At 39.4% G+C, this 27,385-nt stretch overlaps 1 protein-coding gene across 2 annotated transcripts in view; it reads left to right on the top strand.

The window, feature by feature from the left end:
• Window positions 1-26,229, top strand: part of SLC12A1 (solute carrier family 12 member 1) — a 42,292-nt gene extending 16,063 nt beyond the window's left edge. For both annotated transcript variants that reach the window (XM_036389508.1, XM_036389509.1), the window contains exons 9-26: window positions 114-198; window positions 932-1,083; window positions 2,658-2,765; window positions 3,520-3,643; window positions 4,545-4,646; window positions 6,346-6,501; window positions 8,187-8,286; window positions 8,371-8,482; window positions 10,912-11,052; window positions 12,867-12,973; window positions 13,827-13,909; window positions 16,074-16,214; window positions 18,136-18,267; window positions 18,500-18,611; window positions 21,037-21,123; window positions 22,512-22,647; window positions 24,602-24,669; window positions 25,424-26,229. In XM_036389508.1, coding sequence (XP_036245401.1) covers window positions 114-198; window positions 932-1,083; window positions 2,658-2,765; window positions 3,520-3,643; window positions 4,545-4,646; window positions 6,346-6,501; window positions 8,187-8,286; window positions 8,371-8,482; window positions 10,912-11,052; window positions 12,867-12,973; window positions 13,827-13,909; window positions 16,074-16,214; window positions 18,136-18,267; window positions 18,500-18,611; window positions 21,037-21,123; window positions 22,512-22,647; window positions 24,602-24,669; window positions 25,424-25,559 — 2,082 coding nt within the window. In that variant the 3' untranslated portion in view covers window positions 25,560-26,229. The remainder of the gene's footprint in view (window positions 1-113; window positions 199-931; window positions 1,084-2,657; window positions 2,766-3,519; window positions 3,644-4,544; window positions 4,647-6,345; window positions 6,502-8,186; window positions 8,287-8,370; window positions 8,483-10,911; window positions 11,053-12,866; window positions 12,974-13,826; window positions 13,910-16,073; window positions 16,215-18,135; window positions 18,268-18,499; window positions 18,612-21,036; window positions 21,124-22,511; window positions 22,648-24,601; window positions 24,670-25,423) is intronic.
• The last annotated feature ends 1,156 nt before the right edge of the window (window positions 26,230-27,385 follow it).

Raw genomic sequence — 27,385 nt, forward strand, 5'->3', positions numbered from 1 at the left:
TCTGCTCTCTGGGGTATCTTCACACCACACTGTGGCAGAACTCCCAGCATGCAAATGCAATCAGGCTGCAGCACACAACTCACTGTGTTTCTTGTGTCACTGCTTTGTTTAAGGACCCACAAAGTGCCATACCCCAGGGAACAATGCTGGCCATTCTGATCACCACAATTGCTTACATTGCTGTTGCAATATGTGCAGGTAAGTACAGAACCTCTGCTTCACTTGTATAGTTAAGATTGAGAGCTTGGCATGCAAGTGAATGATTAGCTTCACTGCTTTTTCATGCCATGGATTTATTTTTTAGAGAGACAGTAGTTTTGATTTTACTGTGTGTCAAAACAATGGTTTAAAAAAAGGCAGCAATCAGTGGAAACAAAAGTCCCCATTTGGCAGCTGGACCTTCAGGTAACTTGTCTGGTTATTTTTGCATAAGTGACAAAGCCCACCAGCATATAGTATCCATGAGCATAATAAAGATCAAAGGAACCTCTGATCAATCTGCTGATCTTTTGTTCCTGGTTCACATTGAAATTTCACATGGCTTCTGCTTCTCTTCTTACTGAACACTCATGAGCATCACAGGAACAGGGTAACACACACATTTTCTGTACTATATGTCAAAGATAGAAATCAGTTGCCAGTCTCAAAGAAACTACACAACCACATGTTCTACAGCAGTGGGTGTGAGGTAACAAAATGGGCATGAGTGAAAAGGAGGCCTGTACTGAAAGCTATGAAATGTGTTGGAGGATTATGCAGTTAAATTCTCATTACAAGCATAAAAAAATCCCTGCCCAACACAAAATGTTGCTCTTTGGGATGAATCTAAGCAGCAGCTGTACAAGTGTGCAGTTTAGGAGTCAAAGTGTGACAAAAACATTCTTTCAATGTCACAGTGAAGCAAAATAACAATATATCATTTTTTCCACAGCCTCCTGTGTTGTAAGAGATGCTACTGGGAATGTCAATGATACAATTGTACCTGGAATGAGCTGCAATGGATCATCTGCCTGTGGCCTAGGCTATGATTTTTCCAGATGTGCAAGTCAGCCATGTGATTATGGGCTGATGAATAATTTTCAGGTTTTAGTGATAATATGTATTAGCATATAAGCATATATTAGCATAATAAGCAATACATTAATACATAAGTACAAACATGCAAAACTGTTGTCTGCAGACAACTACAACAGGACAACCACTTTTATCTAAAAAAGTAAACTATAGGAATGATGAAAGACAAAAATCCCCTGCATTGCATGTTTACCTTCACACTGCCCATCACTAGCCTTCCTAACTCTCTGGTAAGGCCTTTATCTCCTCTTTTAACTAGCACCATGCAGCAGTATATGTTATAACATCTTCAAACTGAAAGCCCAGACTTAACAGAGATCTCAGGAACTCCTGTTAGACGAGGAATTCACCTCACTGCTCTTGATACATGGATGTGATTTTACCTCAGGGGTGCTGTGGTCACAGTTAAAGGGTCGAGACACAGTACAAAAAACAGAGTTCTGACTTCTTTTAAAAAAGTATCCAAAAATAGAGCAAAAAATCAAGTGAGAAGTAATGGAGTCTTTCTCCTAGGCCAGAGATGCTCTGCCATTTTTATTCTTCAAAATAAAACTTAGGCTAAGCATCAAAGTAAAGCAGTTCTGCAGCCTGACAACCACAGGTCCCAGATCTCTGTTCAGCCCCTGTGCTTCATGGGCAGTGAGAGGAATTCACCACCCACCTGCACAGGCTTTTCAACGAGTCATTTGTAGCTTTTAAAGTCACTCACTTTTTTCCCAGCTGGCTCTGCTAAATGACAGGGCTGGGGAACCACCTTGAAAGGGATATGCTGTCCCTTTCATAAACTACTTTCCCTTCCTTCCTTGATCATTTACCATCCTTACTCCCACCTCAGTTCAGCTGCCCACACTCAGGGCACCCCTTAAAATCAGTAACCTCCCTACAGCCAGACAGATTTTCACTTCTTACATTTACCCCGGCCAGACTAGAGCCATAAAATGGTACGACTGCATCTGACAAATCTTCAGGATGCACAGGTTTCTTTCCTGAAGTACTGCCCACACACCACCAATCACATCCATCCATCTTTTACTTTCCTTGTCTGGTGCCTCTCAACAACCCTTTCACTGCAGTAGTCACCGAGGCCAGCCCAGCACTCCTGGGCGGGCTGAGGGAGGCCTGACAGTGACCATCACTACTGTTGGCAGCACTGCAGCTCCACCAGGCATTTTCTCTCATTTTTAGCCACATTAAATAAACAAGGAAAAAAAAAAACAAATAAAATAAAGTACCTCCAACCACATTTCATACATTGGAGCTTTTTTCTGCCATTTCCACTTTCTCGTCTGCTACAAGCTATTTACTCATCAAGTAGAGGCTGCTACTTACAGCAATCAGTTAGTAAAGGCAGTGAGGAAATCTCAGAGTACTCATCTGCCCCAGCAGACAGCTGCATATTTGAATAAGAATTTGGCTTTGCCTCCATTGCTTTTAACTAAACCCAAAATAATAGTACAGTTTGTAGCAGATTAAATTTAGAACCATGAAAAGCAGAGACACATAGAGCACTTGAATGGGTTTGTCATTAAAAAGTGCATCCAAATGCAAGCCTATTCTTTTCACCTTCATTTTTTTTCCTAAAGGTGATGAGCATGGTGTCTGGCTTTGGTCCTCTCATAACAGCTGGCATCTTCTCAGCTACTCTGTCATCAGCTCTAGCATCTCTTGTCAGCGCACCCAAAGTTTTCCAGGTAAAATTAAACCATCCATTTCTTTATTCTTGGTTTTACTTCAGAGACAAAGTTGAACTCTGTGTGCCAAATGTAATGTATATTTAAGCAACATTGACACATGTGGCAGGAAGAGGCAGGGAAAACAATATGTAGAGTGTTTTTCAGCAGAAAAAGACAGGTCTTATCATCATACAAGGGAGATAATGTTGCTTTGGTCAGAGCTCAGCTTTGCTGCAGGAGCAGGGATACTCATGTGCCTGACATAAATAACTTCAAGGGTACTTTCAGGACCACTTCTGTTTTCTTACAAAAAGCTACTCTGTAAGCACAGGAGCCCTCAGATCCCCTAGACTCAGGTGCTGTCAGGTGTGCTCTTAACAGACTGTCCAGAAGCTGTCTGGGCAGCAGCAACGAGGACAGACTGGAGGCAGAGAGCATGGGAGAGATAAGCTGTACAAATCAAATCAAGCCACTGATTTATGCTGCAAGTTCTCCCAGTTTAGACTATATTTAGCTATTTAATTACCTTTTCATTTAAAGCACTGAATAAGCATTAAATGCCTGTGATTCTATTTCCCATGATATAATAACCTAGCAGCACATTGTCTTATCACCTTATTTAAACGTTCATATGCCACAGCAGTTGATGTACTTGAAGCACTGAGATTTAACTTCTGTTTAGCAAAAGCCTGGAAAGCTGCCACTCACAGACAGTGACTGCTGGTGCAAGAAAGCGCTGCTTAATAGAGTTATGTGCTGATTTTCTTACCAGGCTCTTTGCAAGGACAACGTCTACAAAGGGTTAGAATTCTTTGCCAAAGGATACGGAAAGAACAACGAGCCTATCAGGGGATATGTCCTCACCTTTGCAATCGCCATGGCCTTCATTCTGATTGGTTTGTATAATGTTACACAGCTGCCATAGTGTCATGCCCTGAAATGACACAAACTCACACTATAATACAATCAGTAGCTGCAGTTTGGAAAATTTCCAGTCGGGTAAGCTCTGATATAAACATAATCCAAGTCCCAGTAGCAGTTCCACTATTCCTAATGAAGGCAAAAAGAAAGCAGCAGGGATTCCAGTGACTTACCACCACCACCACAGCCTCATTCTCCAAGTGTGGAGTAGCTGCAATTCCTGTTCACTCTGCTGGAAGAGGGCAGTGCTCAGAACTCTATCAGAAATGGCAAAGTCACAATCTTTGAAAATGGTTTTCCAGTTTATATTGCACACAGCTCTGAGGTAATACTTAGGAAGCCTATTCTGCCCAAGCCTTTCCCACAGTCAGCTCCAAAGCAAATTCCAGTTTACCATGACTGGTAAAAGAAAATCCCAGCTATCACATTTAGAGGTGCAGGGATTGTTATCAGTTTTTCTAAGATTTGAAATTCAAACTCTTACACTAAGTAAATAGGACGTCTAGTAGAGAATTCAGATTCCCACTAAAGTCGTAACTACAAGTATTGTTTTAAATGCATCCATCCTGTCAATTATGTACTTAAAATTCTGAACTTTTACATCAGATCTACATCATTAAGAGACAGTATGCTGAATCACAGTATCAAGGATAACACTGCATAGCACATAATGTTATTAAAATCAGGATAAGCAGACATAATTCATATGAATGAAGGTAGATCAAGGTGGCCTTAAATTAGTAACACATGAAAATACCCAAGCTCTTCCTGGATGATAAATGCAGACAATGTTCAGATTTAATGCATCATTAGGAAACAGCTAGCCAACAGCCCAGGAAACTGGTCCTCTGTCTGACTTGTGTATGTGTCTTGCAGCTGAACTGAATACCATTGCTCCCATCATCTCCAATTTCTTCCTGGCTTCATACGCTTTGATTAATTTCTCCTGCTTTCATGCCTCATATGCAAAATCTCCAGGTGAGTCTGTGTTCAGCAGTGATTTAAATATGGGCTTTATAGTCTCTGGAAGGTTTAGACTGTATGTCAGAGAAAATTGCAGTATGCATAAAGTATCTAAGTTATGTGATCTGATGTCTTATTGAACATGATATTTTATTTATCTCCAAAATATAATGGCTCTAAGTCCTTACAATGCCTACAGTCATACAGGATGAGAAAGGTGCATCCCACTGGAGAAAAAATTTCTCCTCAGAGTGATTTTTTTTCCCCTTACTATTAAAAAATGCGTGGGTAAAAGCTTATTGGTAAAAGCTTATTCATTGGTCAACTCTGGCCAATGAAGCTGCAAGGTACAGTGGGGAATCATCACTCCCTTCTCCAAACCTACAGCAAAACGTTCAGGGAGATTCCTAAGCACAGTAACAGTGCTACAAGTGATGCTGCCTGGAGGGGAACATGCAGAGCAAGAGCAGGTCCATCAAACAGCACCAGCACAGCTCTGCAGTGCCTAGAAGCAGAATTGTAAAGTACAATTGTGAAGCACAATGAGGTCCTGTTCAGGGGTAACTTGAGATCCTCCCACCACATTTGCAGCAAAGGAACATTCTGGCTGTCAGATTTGTGCATTGCACAGCAGAATGATTCTCACCATCTCATGAAGGAAGGGGTGACACCTTCAGGAATAAAGTCAATCAGCTGAGCAACACTGGTTTGGCACACAGGAAAGACAATTTCCTGCTTTATGAATTAGTTATTCAATTCAAGAAGCAAGGAACACATTTTTGATTTCCAGCGTGAAGAAACTGTAGTAGAGACATAAATGCCTGCATCAACTTCCTTCCTATAGATCTGCAAAGTGCCATTTGTTTAGAGGGCAGAAAAGATGAGCACTTCTGCTAATTACCTGCACAGCTGAAGAAATGCAGATCTGCTCCATGCAGCCTTGGTGCTGAGTGCCAATTACCTCTACAGATTTCATCTGCCTACATCTGACTTTGCTCTGCCACTGCTTAACATTTCAGACAGAACTGCAGCCATTTTCCTTTTCTCATTTCCTCCAGTTAATTTCTGCCAATTCACAATGATAGATTACAATAATTGCAAGGCTGCAGGACAGAAAATTTCTTCCCAGCAGGTCCTTCCTATCCCCTCATTACAAAGATGATCCAAGATGGGGTTGCTCAGCCTCTTGTATCGTCTGTGTTTTTTCCCTCTCCAAAGTCTGCTCTGTGGAACACCTGGCAGAGACCTGCAAACCATGAAGGCTCAGTCCTTGCCTCATCATTTTAATTGGTAGCGGGGGACGGAATCAGTACTGCAGCTGAAAAGCAGCAGGAATAATATCTTTTTAAAGTCAGTTGCAGATGATTTTATTTTTCTGCCACAAGGCCAGGCAATCTCCAAGTTTAAGACAGGTGAATTTACAGTATTGGGATAAATACTCCTCTCAGCAAGTGTTTAGCTACTGATAATAAGTTCTGTGTATATGCATCAAAAGTATACAATCATCAATTACCTGGAGTTACAGGTAATCTCCTTCTGATGTCCTAAAATATTCTGAATAAGCTTTAATTTTGCAAATACATATAAACAGAAGAGCTACTTCTGACAGAGCCTGAAACAAACTACACATGGGATTTTATCCACAAAAATCATGGATCACCATTTTATCAATATATTTTATGTTCTTCCAATTTCCTCAATTCTCTTTAAACAGGTTGGAGACCTGCATTCAGATATTATAACATGTGGGTGTCACTTTTTGGAGCCCTGCTGTGCTGTGGGGTGATGTTTGTCATCAACTGGTGGGCAGCTCTCATCACTTATGCCATTGAGCTCTTCCTATATATTTATGTAACATATAAGAAGCCAGGTAAGGCCAAACCCCACTATTATTACATGTACATGTTGTGCTCTAGACTGGATTTTAAAGGAATTAATTCTGCTAACAGAACTAGAAATTATTTTCCCGTGCTATCTTTATTTAGAGGGAACTCCAAAGCATCCTGTTAAACTTCATGTAATACAGATTAAGTTGATAGTCTGATGACTGCCTGTTTAACAAGCAGCTCCAGCGTGGTTCAGGGTTTTCTATAAACATTCCAGCAGACTGGTTTATTCCCACCACATCTTTATGACATTTGGGCTTTTACTTGAGTAGCACTCAATTTTTTTCCACCCACGCACAAAACCTTACCTGAATTTTGCAGTGCTCTTAAGCTGACTCATGCTGGGTCCTCACTCAAAATGTAAACCTGCTGCCCATTATACAATAAAAATGCAAGCTGAATTACTTATGAACTGATCATCCTCCAGCACCTCCCTACAATTCCCCCATAAATCAAGACAGATGGGCCCACTTTACTGCTGAAAAAAAACCACTTAGTAGCTCAGCAAATCACAGGAGCTGTCCTCAAAAACCTGTGTCCTGTTCCAGCCAGACGGTCTGGCTATTCATATCGAGGACAAAACTAACCCAGGTCCAGATTTAGGTGCTAACCACCTGAATTACTTCTGCAGCAGAAAACATGAAACAAAACCAACAAATAAAAGAAGCACAGTTCCCAGCAACAGATGTACTTTTATTGGAGTTATCTTGGGACAGCAACACCTGGTCTGAGACTGTGTTATTGTTTCTCTTGCTGTTGCCTGTCCTTCCTATCTGTGCTCTCTCACACCCACTGGGATGGTCTGTGCTTCTCTCCCTGTAAATGTATCATCAGCTGCAGGAAAGCACAGCCATCTCCAGTCAGTTGTCAAAAACGTTCCAGGATTTCCACCCTTTTCTTGGATATTGCCAGGGTCCCTAATGCAAAGCAGCACATTAAAGCTTGGTTAAATTAGCTGAAGCTGCTGTACAAAAGCCCTCTGTCTCCTGCTAAGAGAGTGACTTTTGTTCAGCAGTAATTTACCAGCAACTGGAGGGTTCAGAAAAAACTAATATTCCTCAGAAAAGGTGCCTTTACACAAAGCTCCACTTAGTTGCACTTAATATTGCTTTGTATCTTGGCATAACAGGACTTTATCTGCATTCATGTAGATCTCAAAGCATAGAAAGACATTTCTTACATGTCTGCACTGACCAAACAGCTGCACAATAATGAGAAAATGTGTATATGCCAAAATGGGCTTTGGAGACCAATTTTTGGCCTATACAGTAGAACACAGCAAACTGGCACCAGCAATGTTCCTTCCTACTGGTTTCATTTGCACGTCCTGGAATTCCCCACCACATACACAACTCGGGGCTGTCCATTTTCTAATGGGAGAAGGACACAAAGTTAACGTAACAAATAAGAAAACAGTTTTCAAGCAGGGGAAGAACATCCCCTACAACATTTAAATAAAGAATGAAACTATTTACTTGCATGGGGTTTTCTGCATCACACAAGCAAAACCAATCCCTTCTATTATGAAGCACAAAGAACAGATCTGTATCTATGAAGTACAAGAGAATATACTCTGCTCTTCATAGAGAACACCATTGCTCATTTTTGCAACAGAATGTAAGGAGAAGCCTGTGGTTTAATGTGCATTATTTATCTTTATCATGTGCAGAAGTAAACTGGGGCTCCTCTACCCAGGCTCTGTACTTTGTTAATGCCTTAGACAGCGCTCTGGCTTTAACGACAGTGGAGGACCACGTTAAAAACTTCAGGTAAGATTTCTAGTGAACACTAGAATGGCTTGTCCTGAATCTGCACATCAGCCAATTATACACAACCTCTTTTTTCCCCACCAGACCCCAGTGCTTAGCATTAACAGGAGCTCCTATGGTCAGGCCTGCTCTGCTGGACATCACCCACGCCTTCACGAAGAACAACGGGCTGTGTATCTGCTGTGAGGTGTACACGGTAAGGGAACTCAGCCCACAACCTGCACACCCAGCACCAGTGGGGCTGCAGGGCTCTGTTCCACATCCCACTCTCACCCAGCACACAGTGCTCCCAGCTGGGGCTGACTGGCAGCTGTGCACGCCACCAAAGAGATTTGCACTGAGAATCAATTTCGTCATAATTCGTGACACGAAAGTTATCGGCTGATACAAAGCCTGCTGGTAAATGCCTCACTGAGATGCATTTCAAAGTTCACAGTAGGTGAACCAAAAATTGGTTTAAAGGGGAAAAAAAAACCAACATTACAAGGAAAGATTTTAGGCTTAGGAAAAAGAAAACCCCCAAACCACAAAATCTGAAGGGTTATTGTGTGAGAGTCAAGTTACCCAGGTTCTATTTTCAGCTTTGTCACTGATTTGCAGAGGTGGGGATTGGCAAGTAATTCAGTTCTCTTTGCAGTGGTTCCTCCCAAACTTTTACAATGCTAATTTTGAGGATAAATATGCTCTTCTGAGATCTAAAGAGAGGAGCAAAGTGTATTTCTAGATATAAATACACAGCAAATGATGTATCTTAGAGGATGGAGATCTAGTCTCTCATTAGGATAGAACAAAAATAGATAGATTTGTAGCGTAGGGAGAAAATGTATTTTAAATATTACAGGGCCCTTTTAATTTTGAGAGAGAGGAAAAAAAACACAACAGCTTATGGCATTAAATGTGGCTGCAGAATTTAGATAATAGAATCAGTCCAGCCAAGATAATGTATTCCTCTATAGCAGTAAAGGAATAATTCATTTGATGCTGCCACACTGCAGAAACAGAGTAAGGAAGAGCCACATGTGATTCTTCCCAAATCAAATAGATCTATAAAGAATGAATGGTCCTAATTCTTCCCTACTATAATTATTGTTCGATTTCCCAGTGAACTCACTAAGCATAGAACCAATCCCAACAAGATCCTGAGACTATGCAGCTTCCTAAAGTTAAGTTTCAGCAAGTTTTCTGAATTCTTAGGCATGTTTCTCTAAATATTAGTACTTTCTATGGAGAACTGAGATTTCATTCCTGTCAATTAAAAAAACCCCAAACACCATTTTGTTAGTATAAGCTTTTTAATTGTTTAGGGGGGCTTTCTAATTATTTCTTCAGCAACTTAAGTGAAATTTAATTTCCTTGGTAATAAAAGTGTGACAAAATGAACCTTTATGAATTGCAAAATTGTGGTAAAAAACAGATGATAAATTTCACAATCACATTGAAGAGCAGCCTGCAATAAATATCACAACAAATGCAACAAGACTACTCAGCCATAAATGTAACACCCAGCACATTCTGCCTCAAAAGCTGACATGCTGTTAGCAATGCATAAAGTTTTGAAACACCATGCCAGACAGAACATCTTCCATTCTTTTCTTCCAAAAGGCAGCAAGAAACATTCCAGAAACATGGTGATACATAGCTCAGAAATGGACAAAATAAAGATCACAACAGAACCTAAAGATGATTTCAAGATTACTTGTCTCTGAGGCTATGGCTGCATGTTGGCTTGAACAGTCTGAGCTTTAGTGAAAGGGACTCTTTCTGCTTTTACTCCCTGCCTACATGTACAATACTTCTTCAGGGTTAGTCCTCAGTCTGCAAATTCACTGGACTCCTTGTACAATTGCACAAACATTCCACAGGAGCAAAGGAGGAGCAGGGGAGGACACAGACAGGCACCTGGGAGAGGGGTGGGTCTGGCCCCTGGGCCAGCAGAAACACATTGTGCAAGCCAGTTACAAAACCACCTTCAGGTGCTTTCCTTTGAGAGACAGGGAAGAAGGGCAAAACTTGTCTGTTTCCCCTCCTCACTCACAATGAAACATCAAGCTTATTGTTCAAGTTATTATTCCCAGCTCTTCATACATCCAGGATCAATCCTTCTTAAGTTATATCGAAGTTCTGTGACTTGGATATGCACATGGATTTTTTCCCATTAAACTACCACATGACCACAGAAAGAAAACTAGCAACAAAGGCATTTGCATCTTTAATTGCATTGCATCAACTCTTTTCTCTTATGTCAGTAGACAGGAACTTAACCATGTATATTTAGATCTGCTGAGACTCTTTTACATAGTCAAGCCAGGGAGGGATTTTATTCACTCTGAGCTGCTTTATCACACCTTAGATGTTTTTTTAAGATGTTACAATCCATAGTACTTCTTCCTTCTGTCAGAATGACTGCATTTAAGTAGCATTAACAGCCTCAGCCCTCTCAAACAGAATATGAATAATGTTTGCAGCACAGGTATTTTCAAAGGGCTGAATCTCTGTGGACCCTTTTTGGAAAGGTATTTTTCTGACTCTCCATTTGCTCCCACAGCAGACTAGGTAACTCCTTCAAAATCACTGTGTGATGTACAATACAAAGCCTTCATAATAATATTTTACTGTATCATGCAGGGCCCACGCAAGCTGTGTGTTAAGGAGATGAACAGTGGCATGGAAAAAAAGCAGGCCTGGCTCACAAAGAACAAAAGAAAAGCCTTTTATGCAGCAGTGGCAGCTGACAGCTTCAGAGATGGAGTCAAAAGTCTACTTCAAGTAAGCTTTTTGTTTACAGAACACACAGGAGAGTGTACATCAAAGCATCCCTTTATGCGAGACATTATTATTTGCTTGTGAAGAAGCTCTACATATATATGGGTAATGTTATAGACAGAAAGGGGGTACATGTATATTACATTACAGATTATTTCATAAAGATCTAGTTCTGGGCTATGGAATTATGAGACAAGGCATACTGATACTAATTCTCTCCTAAATGAAAGAGACACTATTATGAAAAAGGAGAAGCATCTACAGGGCAACATATCAATGTCTATGCAGCTGACACTTGATACACTTCAAATCACTTCTATTGTTTGGTATTACACAGCATATTAAATATCTGAGAATGTTTGGCACATTTTCTGCAAATATACATTCTCTGCAAAGAGCGAGAAGGTCATTTAAATAAAAGTCTGCAATATTTTTCTATTACTCTAAAAATGCAGGAGATCATTTCCAACAGTCCATTTAAAATGGCCGTAATAAATGAAAACAGTGTCTCTGTGCCTTCTTCCCATCTCCTTTCCTCTCTCATATACATGAATATTTAAACATATAGGTACTGACACAAAATACAGAGAAAATTCATATCATTTTCACAAAATACGCTGCTGAAAAAACAACAGTGCCAAGTGAGACAGTAGGGAGCCAACTAAGATACTGTGGATAAGTCACCCACTGGTGTCCTACCAGGGCTCTTTGTACACTTGCTGAATGGACAGGACAATTGAGCGAGATGAAATGCTATTAATAAAGATCCCTTTGTTCTGTAAAAGCCTCACAAAGACACTTCATCTTGAGCTTATACATTGTCTCAGTAGGAGACCTTTGTGATGTTTTTGAGAAGTGCTACAGTCTGATGATCTCTTCCTTTCCATTACTACATAAGCATTATTGACAAAGTCAACTGCTGGACCCCAAATAATTCCCTTCCAGCAAACAGAAGGATAGCTATATCATCATTATTGCAAGCTAAAGACATCAGCAACAATTGCTAATTTCAACATAGAAGTGCTACTCAAAAACCCCACCAAGGTTCCAAGAGTTTTCACCTATTTTCTGTTTGCTAGTAGTAAAAAGTTGGCAAGTGTAACAACTTTACAAGCTGTGTTTTGTGTGTCTCCACCTAAAGGTTCCCAATACACTGAATATTTAGATTTCTATGAACACTAGGTTAGCTGAATCTAGATCTGACTTCCCTTACACGTCCAAGTTTTAGCATCCAGAACCAGCTTTGAAGGCAAACGAATATCTTGCCAAACCATTTATTTTTCCTGTTTATGAACCATAATTTAATCTACAAAGCATGCTCAGCTGATTTTGGATCATCTTTTGAAAAGAACACAGCAACAGTTTCCAAATTCAAGGCAGAAAAATATTCTTAGGAGCCTATCCCTTCTCTGTGTATCTGAGATGTTTTAAGAGACTACAGACCCAATTCATCTACTGAGTATTCCAAAGCTGATTAAAGCTTTGTGACATTATATCAGAATGAACATACAAACAGTTCTTGAACTCCCTCTTGATTCCAAGTTATTGAACCATTTTAATGAGAGCATGTCAGAAGAAATGCAAATGAATGCTAATTTAGCAAAACTACACTTCTGTCATCTAAAATAATTTATAGTTGGAATGATTTAAAGCTAATCTTTCTGCTTTCTGCATGGGTATGAGCACGAAGGGCATTTATGAAATGCAATCTAGTTGTGTCTCCAGAACATTACTTCAGTTATCTTTTGCCATTACTTTTCATTTACAGTAAAAGCATGTTTGTGTATCTCCCTCAAGCAGTGTTTTAATATTGGCAGGCCTCAGGCTTGGGCAGAATGAAACCCAACACCCTGGTGATTGGATTTAAGAAGGACTGGAGAAGTGCACCTGCCACTCAAGTTGAGAACTATGTGGGCATTATACAGTAAGTCAGCTCAGTACCTCCTTTTTCACTCCTCTTAGACAAGATTAATGTAGCATTTCCATAGAGAATTTCATGTGTAGAAACAATGCAAGGACATAGGTACAACAAACCTGGGCTCACACATCCTAGCTCTGTGGCTGAAGTTATTGTCCATCAGAAAAGGTTCATGGGCTTCCCACACCTCACAGGATCTGCTTTGCAAACACCTGGCACCATCAGAGCTGATCTGGCTTGACAATGCTGAAGAAGCTGCACTGCTGTCAACAGTGCTTTTGCAGAACTGTATTTTCCCATTTTTAGTGGCCAGGAGCTCAGAGAAAAACAATGCTAATGTACATACTAAGGGAATAAGAGAACATCATGGAATTCTTCTTTTAAGCCTAAGAGACAGAGGAAGAGCTTTGCTTTAAATCTCATGTGTGCCTAAGGCTCAGCAGCTCTGTGGGTTGGGATTTAGCTAGGAAACAAGTCATTTTAGAACAGGCTTCTCATATATACTTGCTCAAAATTCACTTGTAAAGCTGAAGCAAGTTACAGAGCAACAAAACCCACCTTGGCTTTATTATTTCCTCAGAGAAGGCAGAAAAAAATTACCTTATAGCAACCTAGTTCCTAAAAAAGTGCTGTCTGAAAGACCCATTTCAGGAATAGCTGATGTGTTCCCGTGCCCAGTCAAACCTTTTTTTTAAATGAGGGAACATAAGTACTACAACTTTATCTGGGACAATTCCTTCTGCAATTTTACCTAGTCTGTCCTCTCTGTGAACACTTTCACTGATCTTTTCAAAATAGCTTTCCTCATCAACATGCACAAAGTAAAACCACGTTTACTCTTCCTTTTCTTTCTTTCCAGTGATGCCTTTGATTTTGAGCTCGGTGTAATTATCATCAGAATTAGCCAAGGGTTTGATATATCTCAGGTCCTTCAGGTTCAAGGTATGTAGTGACTCGACAGCTGAATATCTCTGCTGGTTGGATGCACAGCATAAGGACTCTGACACTCACAAGAGTCACCATCTGCTTCCTAGAATAGTTCCTACACTCACAACTTCCACAGTTCGTCCTTGCTTGTGCAGTTTAAATCCTGCCTGAAATCCTTGCTGATCACTGGCAGTGATAGGAGTCCAAGCCTCACACATTAAGGGGCTCTGCACACCAGAGAACTCAACTCCCAAAGCAGTTCCAGCACAGGCACAGACTAAAGCAATAAAATCATATTGTGCCACAGCAACCAGTTACCCTGCTGCAGATTTCCTTCCTGTTCATGGCACAACTCCTCTCTCTGCCTACCTGACACCTCTGGGACAGACAGGAAATGGGAAGCTGCACTTTTGGTTCCATCTCTGTGCAACTGAGTCCCACAGAGTTCCCACCCCTACAAAAATCTGAAATCCGCAGGGAACATCAGCTCTCTCCCCCCTTTCTGTTCATTCTTCCTTAGGCTAGCAGCACATATCCCAGGGGGAAAGGGCAACTCTCCCGCCATTTCGGGAGACATGCCTTTGTGTGGCAAAGGCGGAACGGTTCCCCAGGGCAGCTCTCCCCCGCTCCTGTTTGCACGGAGCAGCCGGGCCGGGCCGGGCCGGGCGCTCCCGCTGCGGCGGAGCCGGGCCCGCGGCTCTCTGCTGCCGCCTGCTGCCCGCCCGCCGCCATCGCGGGATCGGGAAGGCGCGAACGCCCCGGAGCAAAGCACCCGCAGAGGGAAAAGCGCCAGAGACCCCTTTAAGGAACAAGGGGAGATGAACACTCCCCCACACCGGCAGCTCGATGTGCTTGGAGACCCTCGGGGCAGAACTACAGGGACTCCAAAATAATCAACCTTTTCTTCACCCCCGCTGATTTCTGAGAGGGATCTCGCTATCTCTGCCTGATGCGAGTCAGAAACTGAGTGCTCAAAATGTACAGTCATTGGAACACCTGTGAAAATACAGTGAAAACAACTCTGCAATCTTACAAATGAGCAAATGTTTTCCAAGTGTTGTGACACAAGGAGTAAGAAAGAATTAAGGGGGAAGCCTCAAATACAAAGAAATGTTTTGAAGAAGATGCAGAGTCATTGCAGTGGAAAAGAATGATCATTGTGTTCTCTTATACTTGGTACAGCATTCTGTTCAACAGAAAAACTGAAATTTTAGTTTTGAATAACCATTAAGTTTGTAGCTATCACCATGTCTAATAATCAGAAGTATGAGACTGTCATTAGTTAAAAACTAAAAGAAAGTATAATGTTTCTGTTGGCAACTGAGTGCTAAAAGAGCTAATAGTGTCTGGCTAGCAAGGGTTTATTCTACTTTTTTAACACAATGTCTTAAATGAACTTACCTCTCATTTAGTTAATTTATTACTTAAATAGAAGATTTCCTTATGAAAAAAGTTTTCTGCAGGCAAATGCCTGAATCATATTAATTAGTGCCTTACCATAATATATTCCACAATAACACATGGTTTTTTTTTCTCAGCAAAAGCATAATAATGCTAAGATTGAATTGTTCTTTTATATTATTAAGTTCACAAAATTAATTGGCTAAATCTTATATCTTTGCAACTAATGCTTAAAAAAAACAATGAAAAATACTTCTGCATGGAGAATAATTGCATATTCAGGATCCTTATGTATTTCTAAGAATCTCAAAGTACAAACCATGAGACTTTGTTCTAAGAAAAGAGACCCACAGGCTAGAACTAAATACCTCAGCTTCCTCAGTGTAGGAAAACAGCTTTCCTTACGTCTTTTCAAATTCTTGGCTAAAGAAACCAACTAAACATCCACAAAAATAACTCAATAAATAATATCTCATGCAACTGTAAAATGTCATAATACTGAATTGAATTTGGAAGAGACAACCTGAGAGCAGCTGGCACACCACAGTGTTGTAGGCACAGGCATCCCAAGCTAGGGCTTCCAGAGGTGAAGTTTGCTTACTTCTCCCTACTTGTTTGGAAAGAAAAAGCATTTTAAGAGAAATTTTCATACCAGGCAGCTTTACATTGTCTACAAAGTACCACAACAGCAATTACATCATCACCATTAGCTCAGTAAGGGATTTAATTTAAAAGACAGCAATTTCTTACCAGTTCTCTTACTTTTTCTAATATACAGAAGAATTAGAGAAGCTGGAGCAGGAGAGATTGGCACTCGAAGCCACCATTAAAGAAAATGATTTTGAAGAAGGAAAAAGGGGTATCTGTGGATTCTTCAAAAAAGCCAGCACATTGAATATCTCAAAACACGAAACAAAGGGTAAGTTCCAAAATGACAACTCCTCCCCAACCATTCAATGCATCACACTTTCACCAATATGCAAACTGGAATTTACTCCAAGCCAAAACCTCCTGAGCCACACAGAAGCCCCTGAAACAGAATCGCCCTTGTGCAAACCGTGGTGGCCAAACCCTGTAACACAGCACAGGGACATCCTCTGCTCGCAGAACACGCTGTCTGCAGCACAACCATTCCCCCTCATTTGATAGATAAACTTCTCAGTTCAGCTAATCTTCACTGCTACTTGACAAAAACAGAACATGGTTATTAAAGTTTGAGGAATTCAGAACAAGTTGGTTGAGGGGGTTTTGGGGTTGTTTTTGTCTTTTTAATAGTGTGTTTTAAGCTTTTAAACAGAAAAAAAAGCTTTTAAGCTTTTTTCCCTCCTCTCTAAAGAAAATAGGAACATATGCACAATAGGCAGGGAACAAGCATTCTTACTTTACTTAATATACACACACAACCTTAGTACACAGCTGAAAAACAGGTAAAAATAGCACTGCTCTATAGTCTAAGCATAATTTCATAAGAATGCACAAGTGAAGGTGGTAAAAAGTACTGAAAGTACATACACAGCATACTGTCAAATAACTAACACATTGATGTGTAGGTGATGAAGTCAACGTTACATTTCAGATATAGCGAAATGATACAGACCCAGTTTAAGGTCTCATTTCACAACTGCTAGGCTGTAATGATAATGACCCACCTGAAGCCATGCTTGTACACAGACATGTATTTTGAGGGTTTGCACCTGCAGAGACAATTACATCTGGCTGTGCATGCAATTCCCACAGGTGCCAGGAAGAGCTACAAACTGGGAACATAAAATTCCATTATTCTTCAGCTGGCAGGCTTCAGTTGATTTTGTTTCAGTAGAACATATTTTATGACAATTCCAAGAGTGCCTACCCCTGTTTCAACTTCCCTTTTTGATTTAGTTGAGAAATGCAGAAAGTAAATACATATTACACATTTTGGCTCTCTGTATTAGATAGATTATGTTAATAAATAGCCCCACCTCTCTGTTTTGTTTTGATGTTCATACTCTCCAGAGTTGTTCCATCTCCCAGCAGAGATGCTAGAACTGTAGAGGAAAGCCAAAAACTGCTTTGGAACTATCCTGTATATGCTCCAGAAACACAGGAAAACCAAACAAAGCATTTTCAGAACCTTGCAGACCAGAGTAAAACCTCTAAAGAAACCTGTTTGTTCCACTTAGAATACTGCTCTGACACCATCTCTTTGAAATCATTGAAAGAGAAGCAGTAATAAAGCCAGAGGCCTCAAAAGGTGGAATGAGAGAAGGTACTGTTAGTACAGAGTCAGGACTGCATCTTTTAAAGCCAGCCAAGCAAACAGCAAGAACCAAAATTTATTTCCAATTGTCAGTGGCCATGTCAGCATAGGGAAACAGCCATATGTGCTTGTGTTCTCCAACTTCCAGCTTCACCCATCCTAGCCCTGCACCCCATCAGCTCATTGCATCCACTCTGACTGAATCTTTCAGGAAGCTCCGTATTTTACAACACAGCTGAGCTTGTAAATGATGCAAAATGACACATTTACTTCTAAAATCTATCAGATATTCCCCAGTTACTTTTTAAGGCCCCAGTGAATTTTACATTAACTAAAAAGAGACAGAGAAGAAATAATCAAGTAACTCTTTTCAAAATGTTATAGTCTAGGGACAATGTGTTACACAAGCTTTGGTTTCTGTGTATATGAGAAAATTAAAAGTCCAAAGCATCTACTCTGTACCTTTTTTTTCAGATGTAAAGGCCAGAAATTATGTCAGAAACATTCATTTTCCTGAAGTTTTCCTTCCATTGGCTCCCTAAAGCTACTTATTGCCTCACTTATCAGACATCCTTCCACATTTTTTTCTTTCTCATTACAGAGAGCACCATTAACACCATACAGTCAATGCACGTGGGTGAATTCAATCAGAGGCTGCTAGAAGCCAGCACTCAATTTAAAAAGAAGCAAGGAAAAGGTACAATTGACATTTGGTGGCTGTTCGATGATGGAGGTAAGGAATTTGAGTAAGAAACACAGGGAGAGAGATTCCTGTGTTACCAAATATAAAAACAGACTTGGGAAGTTGAATAAAACTGCTTTTTATTAAGCTTACATAATCAATTTTCTGTCAGGATTAAATGTTTTAAAATTAAATTACATCCAACATTGCTTAAGTGAAAGATGTAATTTTTACCATACAATGCACTAACTTGACATTCCTCCAATTTTCTGTGTTCTTCCAGGTCTAACAATCCTAATTCCTTACATTCTAACTATCAGGAAGAAGTGGAAGAATTGTAAATTAAGGATCTTCACTGGAGGAAAAGTCAATAGGATTGAAGAGGAAAAACTAGTGTAAATATAACTTTATTTGTCTCACTTGTTTAAAGAATTAGAATGAATGCTGAATATAATGCATATACAGCAGGAAGGTGAGAAATTTTCAGCACAACTGGTTTGTTGTACTGTGGGCAGCATGAAAAAAATGTACTTGATTGAAAGATGTTAAGCTTATGGCATAGCCCTTAAGGCTCTGCAAATGGTGATTACCAAAGGAAACTCACATCCAGCACTTTTTCCCATTAATAGCTCATATTCCCTTCTCTGAGAAGAGCAGTCTACACTCTGTAATGAGAATATAATTACTTTTATGGGATTTACATGAGACTGTCCAGGTAACAGGAAGTGAAATTGCACATGAAGTTCTCACATGCAAATAGCATAGACAGATAACTCACATAAATGTGATTTACTGTGATAAAATATAAAGAATTTAAACAGCAAGTTAATCAACTTTAAGGCCAAGTTGATTTTACTCAGTGTTTTAAAGAAAGTCTAGGTTTTCATAATAATCATTTCATAATCATTTGCCTTTGAGCAAATGAAAGGTACTAATACAAATTTATTTTTATCACCACTGCATGTAGGACCTTTCCTTCCTAAGCACTTCACACATTACAGCACAGCCATTTCAGCACCAGTGGAAGCAGCTCAGTTTGGGATGAAAGTCAGTGACTGCTTAACAAAGAGCAGAAGCACCATGTAGAAAGTTAAAAACAACATCTCCAGCCAAAATTCCAGTGGCAAACAAGTGAGAGGGGTGCAGGGACAGGAGTTAGAATCACCAGGTTCACTAGGACTACAACACAGTGCTTTGGAAAGGCAGCTGCCACAGAGTGTTCCTTAAAGCAAAAGGGAACACATAGAACAAATTTTACTCCACTGTGGTTCCCTCAGTTTTAAACAGTAGCCTAAAGTTAATGTACCTCTGCAGAAGACATTCACAAGTGTTTGTACAAACTATCCTTATAATTAGGTAAAACAGCCCTAGAGCTGTTCAAGGACCTGCTGGGAAGTGTTCTCTGCCCCGGTCCAGAGTCTGCCCACTCTTGACTGCTCAGGACTGCAAGCAGGCTCCTGAACCCCCATGTCACCTGATTTTGCTAGAAGTAGGAAGTTTTGACACCAAATGGGATTTGTCAAAACATGACAGTTCTCACAGAGGCAGCTCTGAAATACCCTGCATACCCTGCTTGTCCTACAAAGGCCAGAGTAACCAGCATGATCAGGACACCTGACAAAGACCCAGCTTGTCCCCAAGAAAATATTATGTGTCTGTATTGCTACCTAAACACCAGCATTCCTCAGAACATGGCCTACCTGCCACATGCAAAAGCCTTCAAAGAGACAAATCTGGGCTGGGCGATTCCTCCCTTCCCTAGGTAGATCTAATACTAAATCATCCAAGTACAATTTCAGCCATGTATTTTGAATTCAGAAGTCAAATTTAACTGGACTTTTACTAGCATGTAATCCCCCAAATATTAAAACCTTTTCACAGAAGTTGAGATTTCGCTCTTTATTGTGTTTAAAACAGGGATTGCCATCAGGGACATCAAGACTTATACAAGCTTTTTACGTAAAAAAAAGGTTGTATATGTTCTTTTTATATAAATACATGAGAAGAAAGAGTAAACTCTCAGGTCATAAACAAATATGTATTTCTACCATGGTTTGCTCCTAGGAACTCTCTGACCTTTTCAAAATCCAAAGCTAGCTATTCTACCAAAAATAGAAACAAAAAAGGAGGTGGGAGAAGGAAGTGTGGGGAAGAACCACAAGATCCCAATCATGGTTCAAACAAGGGCAAAAGACCTAATTAAACCTCTCTATCCTCAACACAAACACACAAAAACCTATAAACTATTCCTTCTGCCAAGGAAAGGCAGAAAAGCAAATTAATTTTTTATGAACATGTGTAAAGACAACATGCAAGTAGATCAATATAAATTCATAAATGAAAAAAGATGAAGATTCATTAAGTATTGGACCTTCAGGTCCAATATTTTGACCAACACATACACTACCAGTACTGTAAAACTCCATCCACAGCATTCTGACAGTAAGAGAGTAACAGAAGCCTTCTGTAAGTATTGGAGAATTCTGACCTACTGTATATTGAATATTCTTCCTTTCTAACTCAAGCCTTCGGGAATACCTAAAGTACCAGTGTTTTCCCAAAATGTAGACACCCTGCCCTCTGTCTGCTATTAATTTCTTTTTATTTTTGTGATTTTCATCAATCATCAGTTAAATGAATTATGGTACAGCAATCATATTAATCCAGTTCTGCAATTACAAACTGAAACACTAAAGCATTTAAAGTAATTTGTCATATAGTCAAAGATATAAAATGCAGTTGTCTAACTCATTTACAAGTGTTCTTTGATATAAGGCACTCCAAAGTACAGTGATAAAACATTCTCTCTTTTGTTTTCAGGATGGCTTCACTCCTAAGCAAATTCAGAATAAAATTTGCTGATATTAATATCATTTGTGATATCAATATAAAGCCCAACAAAGAGAGGTAAGAAGCATTACCAAATCCACTATTTAGCAGCCAGCCTTTATCTAGAGCTTATTTCTTTTATGTTGAAAACTAAAAGAAAAAGAAACAACAAAGCACAACACAAAATAACACTGTCACTTCATTGTAATCATTTTCTAACTATCAAGAGCAGGAAAAAGAAAAAGGTTTCTATGGACCATTGGAGACTTGACTGGAGAAATGCAACTAAAGAATATAAAGGTTTTATAACTAGATACCTAAAGTCCCCTTTCAGTGCTCTCTTGATCTCTCAAGTAAAATCTTTTAATCATATAAAGAACTGTGCAATACAAATCTTGTTTTTCCTCCAGTACAATGCAGTGATTTTACATAAATAAAAGCTACCAAAAAGAATTAATATCTGGCATTAACATAAAAAGCCACACGCATTTGCTGCATCAGCACTATCTGAACTGAAAAAGTGAGTTCTGTGCCAGACACTTGCTAGACAGACCATTGGATCTCTCTTCCAGCTGGAGCCCCATCTATGTAATGAATAATAAGAGGATTATCACTATTTTACATACTGAAACAGACAGTGAGGATGTTGACAAACAAATGACAGCTTAGCAACAGCAACACTAAATGTTGCATATCACAGCCTTTAACCCATCTCTTGGCTTCCTGGCCAAACAGCCAAAGCCAGCCTGTGCCCAGTCTGCCACTTCACAACAAGGCCTGTCAGCACCAAGTGCTCAGAGAAATACTCAGACTCACACCCATACAAAAGAAACTCCCTGAGGTCTCTGTGAATTTTCAACAGTGGGCAAGCAAGGAAGTACTGAAGGACAATAAGGTTCTCCAGATGAAAACATTCAAAAGTTCAAGAAACAACTTGAAATTTAGAGAGAAAATCTGAACACAGTTCCAAGTCCACATATAGCAAAAAAACCTACAGTGTTTCCTTCAGCCCCATGTAACAGGCAATTTGTATCACCTGTTTATCCATTGCATTAAAACCATATCAGTGAGGTGATTGGTCCAGTTAGTGCTGAAACAATAATAAAATGTTCAGTATTCGTGAGGAGACCCATATTGTTAATATTAGCAACCAACATACTGCAGTTTGCAGTTACTCTAAAATTCATTTCAGTATTTTTGCTAGAACCAGGACAACGCAGAAAATTTTCTGCTAAATGCAGTGTTTAATTATCCTCAAATAACCTTTTAATTATTCTCAAATAACCCAAACATACAGAAGTGGCACAGCTATAACTTGGGGCACAATGTAACAAAGAATAGTTAAAGATTTTGCATGTTTTTCAGCTATAATTATGATCAGTGAGGCCCGTCATCCACAGTGACTGTGAAATAAGTTAGGGAGTTCATACCCTGCAGCAAGGCCTCCTTTGTAATTCCTGTTTCAGCTGGAAATTCTTTGAAGAGATGATTGAACCATATCGCCTCCATGAAAGCTGCAAAGATATGACAACTGCTGAGAAATTAAAGCGAGAGACTCCATGGAAAATTACAGATGCAGAGCTGGAAGCATTCAAGGAGAAGGTAAAGCCTCACCTACTTTTTTACATATCTACCTTTTCTTACCCTCCAGATGTCTGAGGCGATTAGTAAGAAAAAGTGAAACAGCAGATATGGCATTAGAAACACGACATGTACAAACCTGTATTTGATATTTACAGATTGAATTTCTATTGTAAACACTGCAGAGGTGTGTTATGATTGCATTATTGAGCTCTCTCAGACCTTGGCATGTTTACACAGTATTTTCCAGGCTGATGAGAAGCCCTGCCCACATCAAAGCCAGCCAGATGAAAACCACCTCTGAACCAGAAGCCACACAGTTACTGCACTGAGCCTCAGCTAATTGGGTCTGCTGAGGTTTATTAAATGGCTCCACTGTTTTGGAGCTTGAATCTCTTAAAGGGTGCAGTTCCAAACATTCACCACTTTGGGCCATTTAGAACTGAATCCAGACACTTCAACTAAGCCAGAAATTTCTCCAAAGGCAGGGTTGAGCATGAATTCTTACCTGAATGGCAGAGTGAAGACTAAACCAGGCTACCATGCAGAAGCTCTCCTGCAGCTCTGAGGAACTTCAAGGCAGATGCTGCTGATCCACTGAGTGAATTACAGCCCAGTCCACTCTTTACATTTGTTGGGAAAATACCTTTTTACCAATGAACCACCGGGATTCATCAGGCCAGTGACAAAAAGATGCAAACTCCTTCAACCTTAAGAGACAAGTTCTCCTGTAACTCACAGAGAATTAATCTAGCAATTTTAGTTATGGTTCCTGTGGAATTAACATGAGTACATTGGGAGTTTCGTTATCTCCACTTTATGATGCTGGTAACTTCCTCAACAGAGCAAGGATTGGGACTCTGAGCTCAAAGCTGCCAAAAGTCACAGCCTGGCATATTAACATAAGCAGAAATCAATGATGATTTAAGATAACACACTACACTACCCACTGCAGCAGCTGGGAAGCAGACTGACTGCTCATGGAGCTGATAATCAGCATAAGGTTATATAGTCAGCTATGGGCAGAAAACCTTAGAATTATTCTCATCTTAAATTATCAAAAAGTGAGAGTCAGAACCCTTAAAACACCTCAGTATAAAAGATAACAGGAATATAATCACAGACACTCACATGCAGAACTAGTGAGGATGCAACAGAAAAAAAAAAATATGTGATCAGGCATGGTCTTGTCTAGGTCACTAATTTAGGAACCAGAAAAATTCCTCAAAAGTTGAAGAGAGTCAGCAATATTAAAATACCAAATTACTCTGTAAAACAAGAACAGCAACAAAAAGTTTAGCTTACACATCTCAAAAGACATGCCCCTTATCTTCAGAAGTAGGGCAATTCTGGGAATTTTACAGAGGACATTAGAACATTTACAATTTAACAGATAAAAACCTGGCAGCACAGATAAAAGCTGATGTTATAGGATGATTCTCATGAGGTAACAGCTGGCTACATTATGAGGGTTCTTACCTATATAGTATGTACAAGAACAGTGACATTTCTGTAGAGAAGGAAAATTTAAGATCTGAATGGAGAAAAATTTGCTTTTTACTTTCTCTAGGGAAAGAGAAAATAATTTACAAAATCAATTAAGATACATCTATCTTACATAAACCTGTCCTGGTCTCTTGTTCCCTGTGACTCGTGGTTAACCCATAAAAACATGGAGGGCTTGAGTTCAATCATAAAGTAAGTTCAGTACCAAAATAATCCCCCAGGAAACCTTACACAGGAGTGAACCATTCAAGTGGCCCTAATATAACTACACCAATCAAAAAAGTGTGGCTTAGCCTCATATTTTGCCATAGCTGAGACCCTGGACCCCAGAGCAGACCTGGCTTCCAGTGCTGCCAAAGCAGCAGCAGAAAATCTTGCAGGCAAGGGGGAGTGTAGAAGTCCCTAAGCCACCAGAGCTGAGGATCACTGACCTGACTGATCTTTTTCTTTTCCTGGTGTGTTTAATCAGAGCTACCGCCAAGTGCGTCTGAATGAACTCTTACAGGAGCACTCGAGAGCAGCCAACCTCATTGTCCTGTGAGTTGCAACATTTTTGTTTCTAAGAATAATGTGGAATGGGATTCTGGACTGGAGCTACAGAAACCCTTGTGTTAATTCACTGAGCACAAAAGTAATCTTTTAAGTGCCTTCTGGAGGACTTGCATCTGGACTGATGCTTCTCTGGGACTGCACTGAATAAGAAACTTTCCTGGTGATGAAGCAATTGTATAAAGGAAAGGAGGCCACCAATAAAATTGCCCAAAAAGGCCCTTTCCAGAATTTGAATTTTTATTTACAGACACTTTTTTTTTTTGTACACAGCTTCAATAAATTGGCTTGCACTTGTGATGCACAGATAAACCTCTACAGTTCTATTAATTCAGTCTCAAAAAAAGGGGTGGTCATGTAGTGCTTACCACAAATTGACCATATTTTAAAACTCACATCTCACAGTAACTGCAGATCAGAAATTTGACTGATGGACTCCAAAACTGTGCATGTGCTGCATTTTTATCCTTTTTTAAAAAATCATACTATTTGTGAGTTTTATAACCCCAATAATAGTCTTTACCAGTTTAAGGCTACAATCAAAAAGCAGCTAATATCTAGTACCATCAGGTGAGCAAAGGTTTGCAAATTAAGGCCTTATGATATGAAAACTCTAATCTTTTAGAGTAATTATATCAGAGTTGTATATGAACAGTGATGTTTTCTGCTTAGTATTTAATGAGAAGCCTGGGCTACCCCTGCCTTCATAGTGATAATTTTATTTTTCCCTCTGCCCAAACAGGAGCCTCCCTGTGGCAAGAAAAGGAGCAGTGTCTGATTACCTGTACATGGCTTGGCTAGAAATTCTCTCCAAGAACCTTCCTCCAGTCTTAATGGTCAGAGGCAACCACAAAAATGTACTGACCTTCTATTCTTAGAAAAACATCAGTGCCTGGAATATGCCTTGCTTGATTCCAACAGCTACATTTTTAATGGCAATGGTTCCTCAAAGACACACTCATTTAAAAGAAGTCTAAAATTTTCATAACTGACAGGGTTTTTTCCATAAATCCAAAGCAAAGAATTAGAAAAAAAATCTAAATGGTCCCTGCTGGTGCTACACTCCAGTACAGGCAAAAGAAGGAAAATCTACCTATATATATGTCATACGAGACAGCAAATGTTTTGAGCACACAAAGAAGAAATTCTTCTGATTTTATAAAGTATTGAAAAAATCTTGGATATTTATCATAGAAAGCAAAAATTAACTGTGATAATAGAGAAAGGATTAACTCTAAATAATTTTTTCAAACTGCACTATCATAGTTGCTAATAGGATTCAAATGAAATGCACAAACTTGTGAGACAAAACCTGTATGGCATCCATCAGGTATAAGTCCTGAACTGATAGAATGCAAGTAGAATACATGCAATGATTTTTGATTGTAATATTGCCAAATTAGGACCTATGCCTACAGCAGATGCTTTTACCTAAAATGTTGTGCTAATTTAAATTAATTCAAATACTTCTAATTTAGTCACAAAAAAATTATATGTATAAAAATATGGACTTTATTACAAGACTTGATAATGCATTTTCAAGCTCTGACATGCAATAGAATGTGTGATTGAAATAATTAAATATTTTAAGTAAATTTCACAAAAAAATTGGTAAAACATTAGATATTCTGGCAATTTTTGCTATGAATGTTAGGGTTAATATAATCTGACATTATACATTGGGATAATATGTACAATGATTTATGTGATTAGAAAACAAAAACTCATTAGCTGAGTTGAATGTCTTACTTTTGATTTATATAAAAGATTTCTCTCTTTTTTGACTTTCTAGATAATATTAATTATACATTAACTTCAAATAAAGGCAATTCATTAAGTTGTGTAATTTTTCTATTTTCTACGCTGCAATGTTATGGTACTTTATAATTTCAGCTGTCAAGAAAAGCAGCTTCTCTTTTTAATGGGTAAAGCTATATCCTATGTGTAAGCACTATTTAAATCAAAGACCATCAAGGAACATTTATTTATTTTCTGTAGTCCTGCAACTCCTTTGCAGAGATCAACCAACATGAAAGCCTCATGAAAGCCAGGGAACCCTGGATTTCACTAATTGTATCATTTAAAGCAGGCCTCAGCTTCCATCTTGCTTGAATTATTAGAATTTAACTTGTAGTGGATTCAGAACTCCATCTCCAAAAATTACAAATATTTAATATTCATATTTTTTCTGAGTTACACAGCAGCAATTCAGCAGAACATGGTAATGTAGCCCAGTAATCCATGCTTTATTTTCTCTATCTATTAAAGGCAGGATATTAAATATTGATATTTTCTCATAATGTTCTTCCTTTACCTCTCACACATTTACAATCTGGCTGAAGGCTCATTTTACAACCTAACTGCATTACACAGAAGTTTCCTCCATATACCAGACTTCCTGCACAACTCTGAGCAAACCAAAGCTGACATTCTGCACCTGCAAAACAAGGAGATTATTCTCATCCTTCACAGAGATATCAGCAGTGATACTGGAGCTTGCTGCATGCTGCCAGGTCCTTGCAGCTCCTTGTGGAATTGCAATGGTCACCATCCTCTCCACCTCACACAGATACAATCTGAATGGCACCCAGCCAAAGCCAAGCTTCTAGGGAGGCTCCACTTAGGCTTTGTGGGTTTCTTACCACAACCTACACAAGGACCTGGAGGAATTCTACACCTCTGTTAAGCCCTTTAATGATGCATA

The sequence above is a fragment of the Molothrus ater genome, chromosome 13 (assembly GCF_012460135.2).
Source record: "Molothrus ater isolate BHLD 08-10-18 breed brown headed cowbird chromosome 13, BPBGC_Mater_1.1, whole genome shotgun sequence".
NCBI classification, from domain to species: domain Eukaryota; kingdom Metazoa; phylum Chordata; class Aves; order Passeriformes; family Icteridae; genus Molothrus; species Molothrus ater.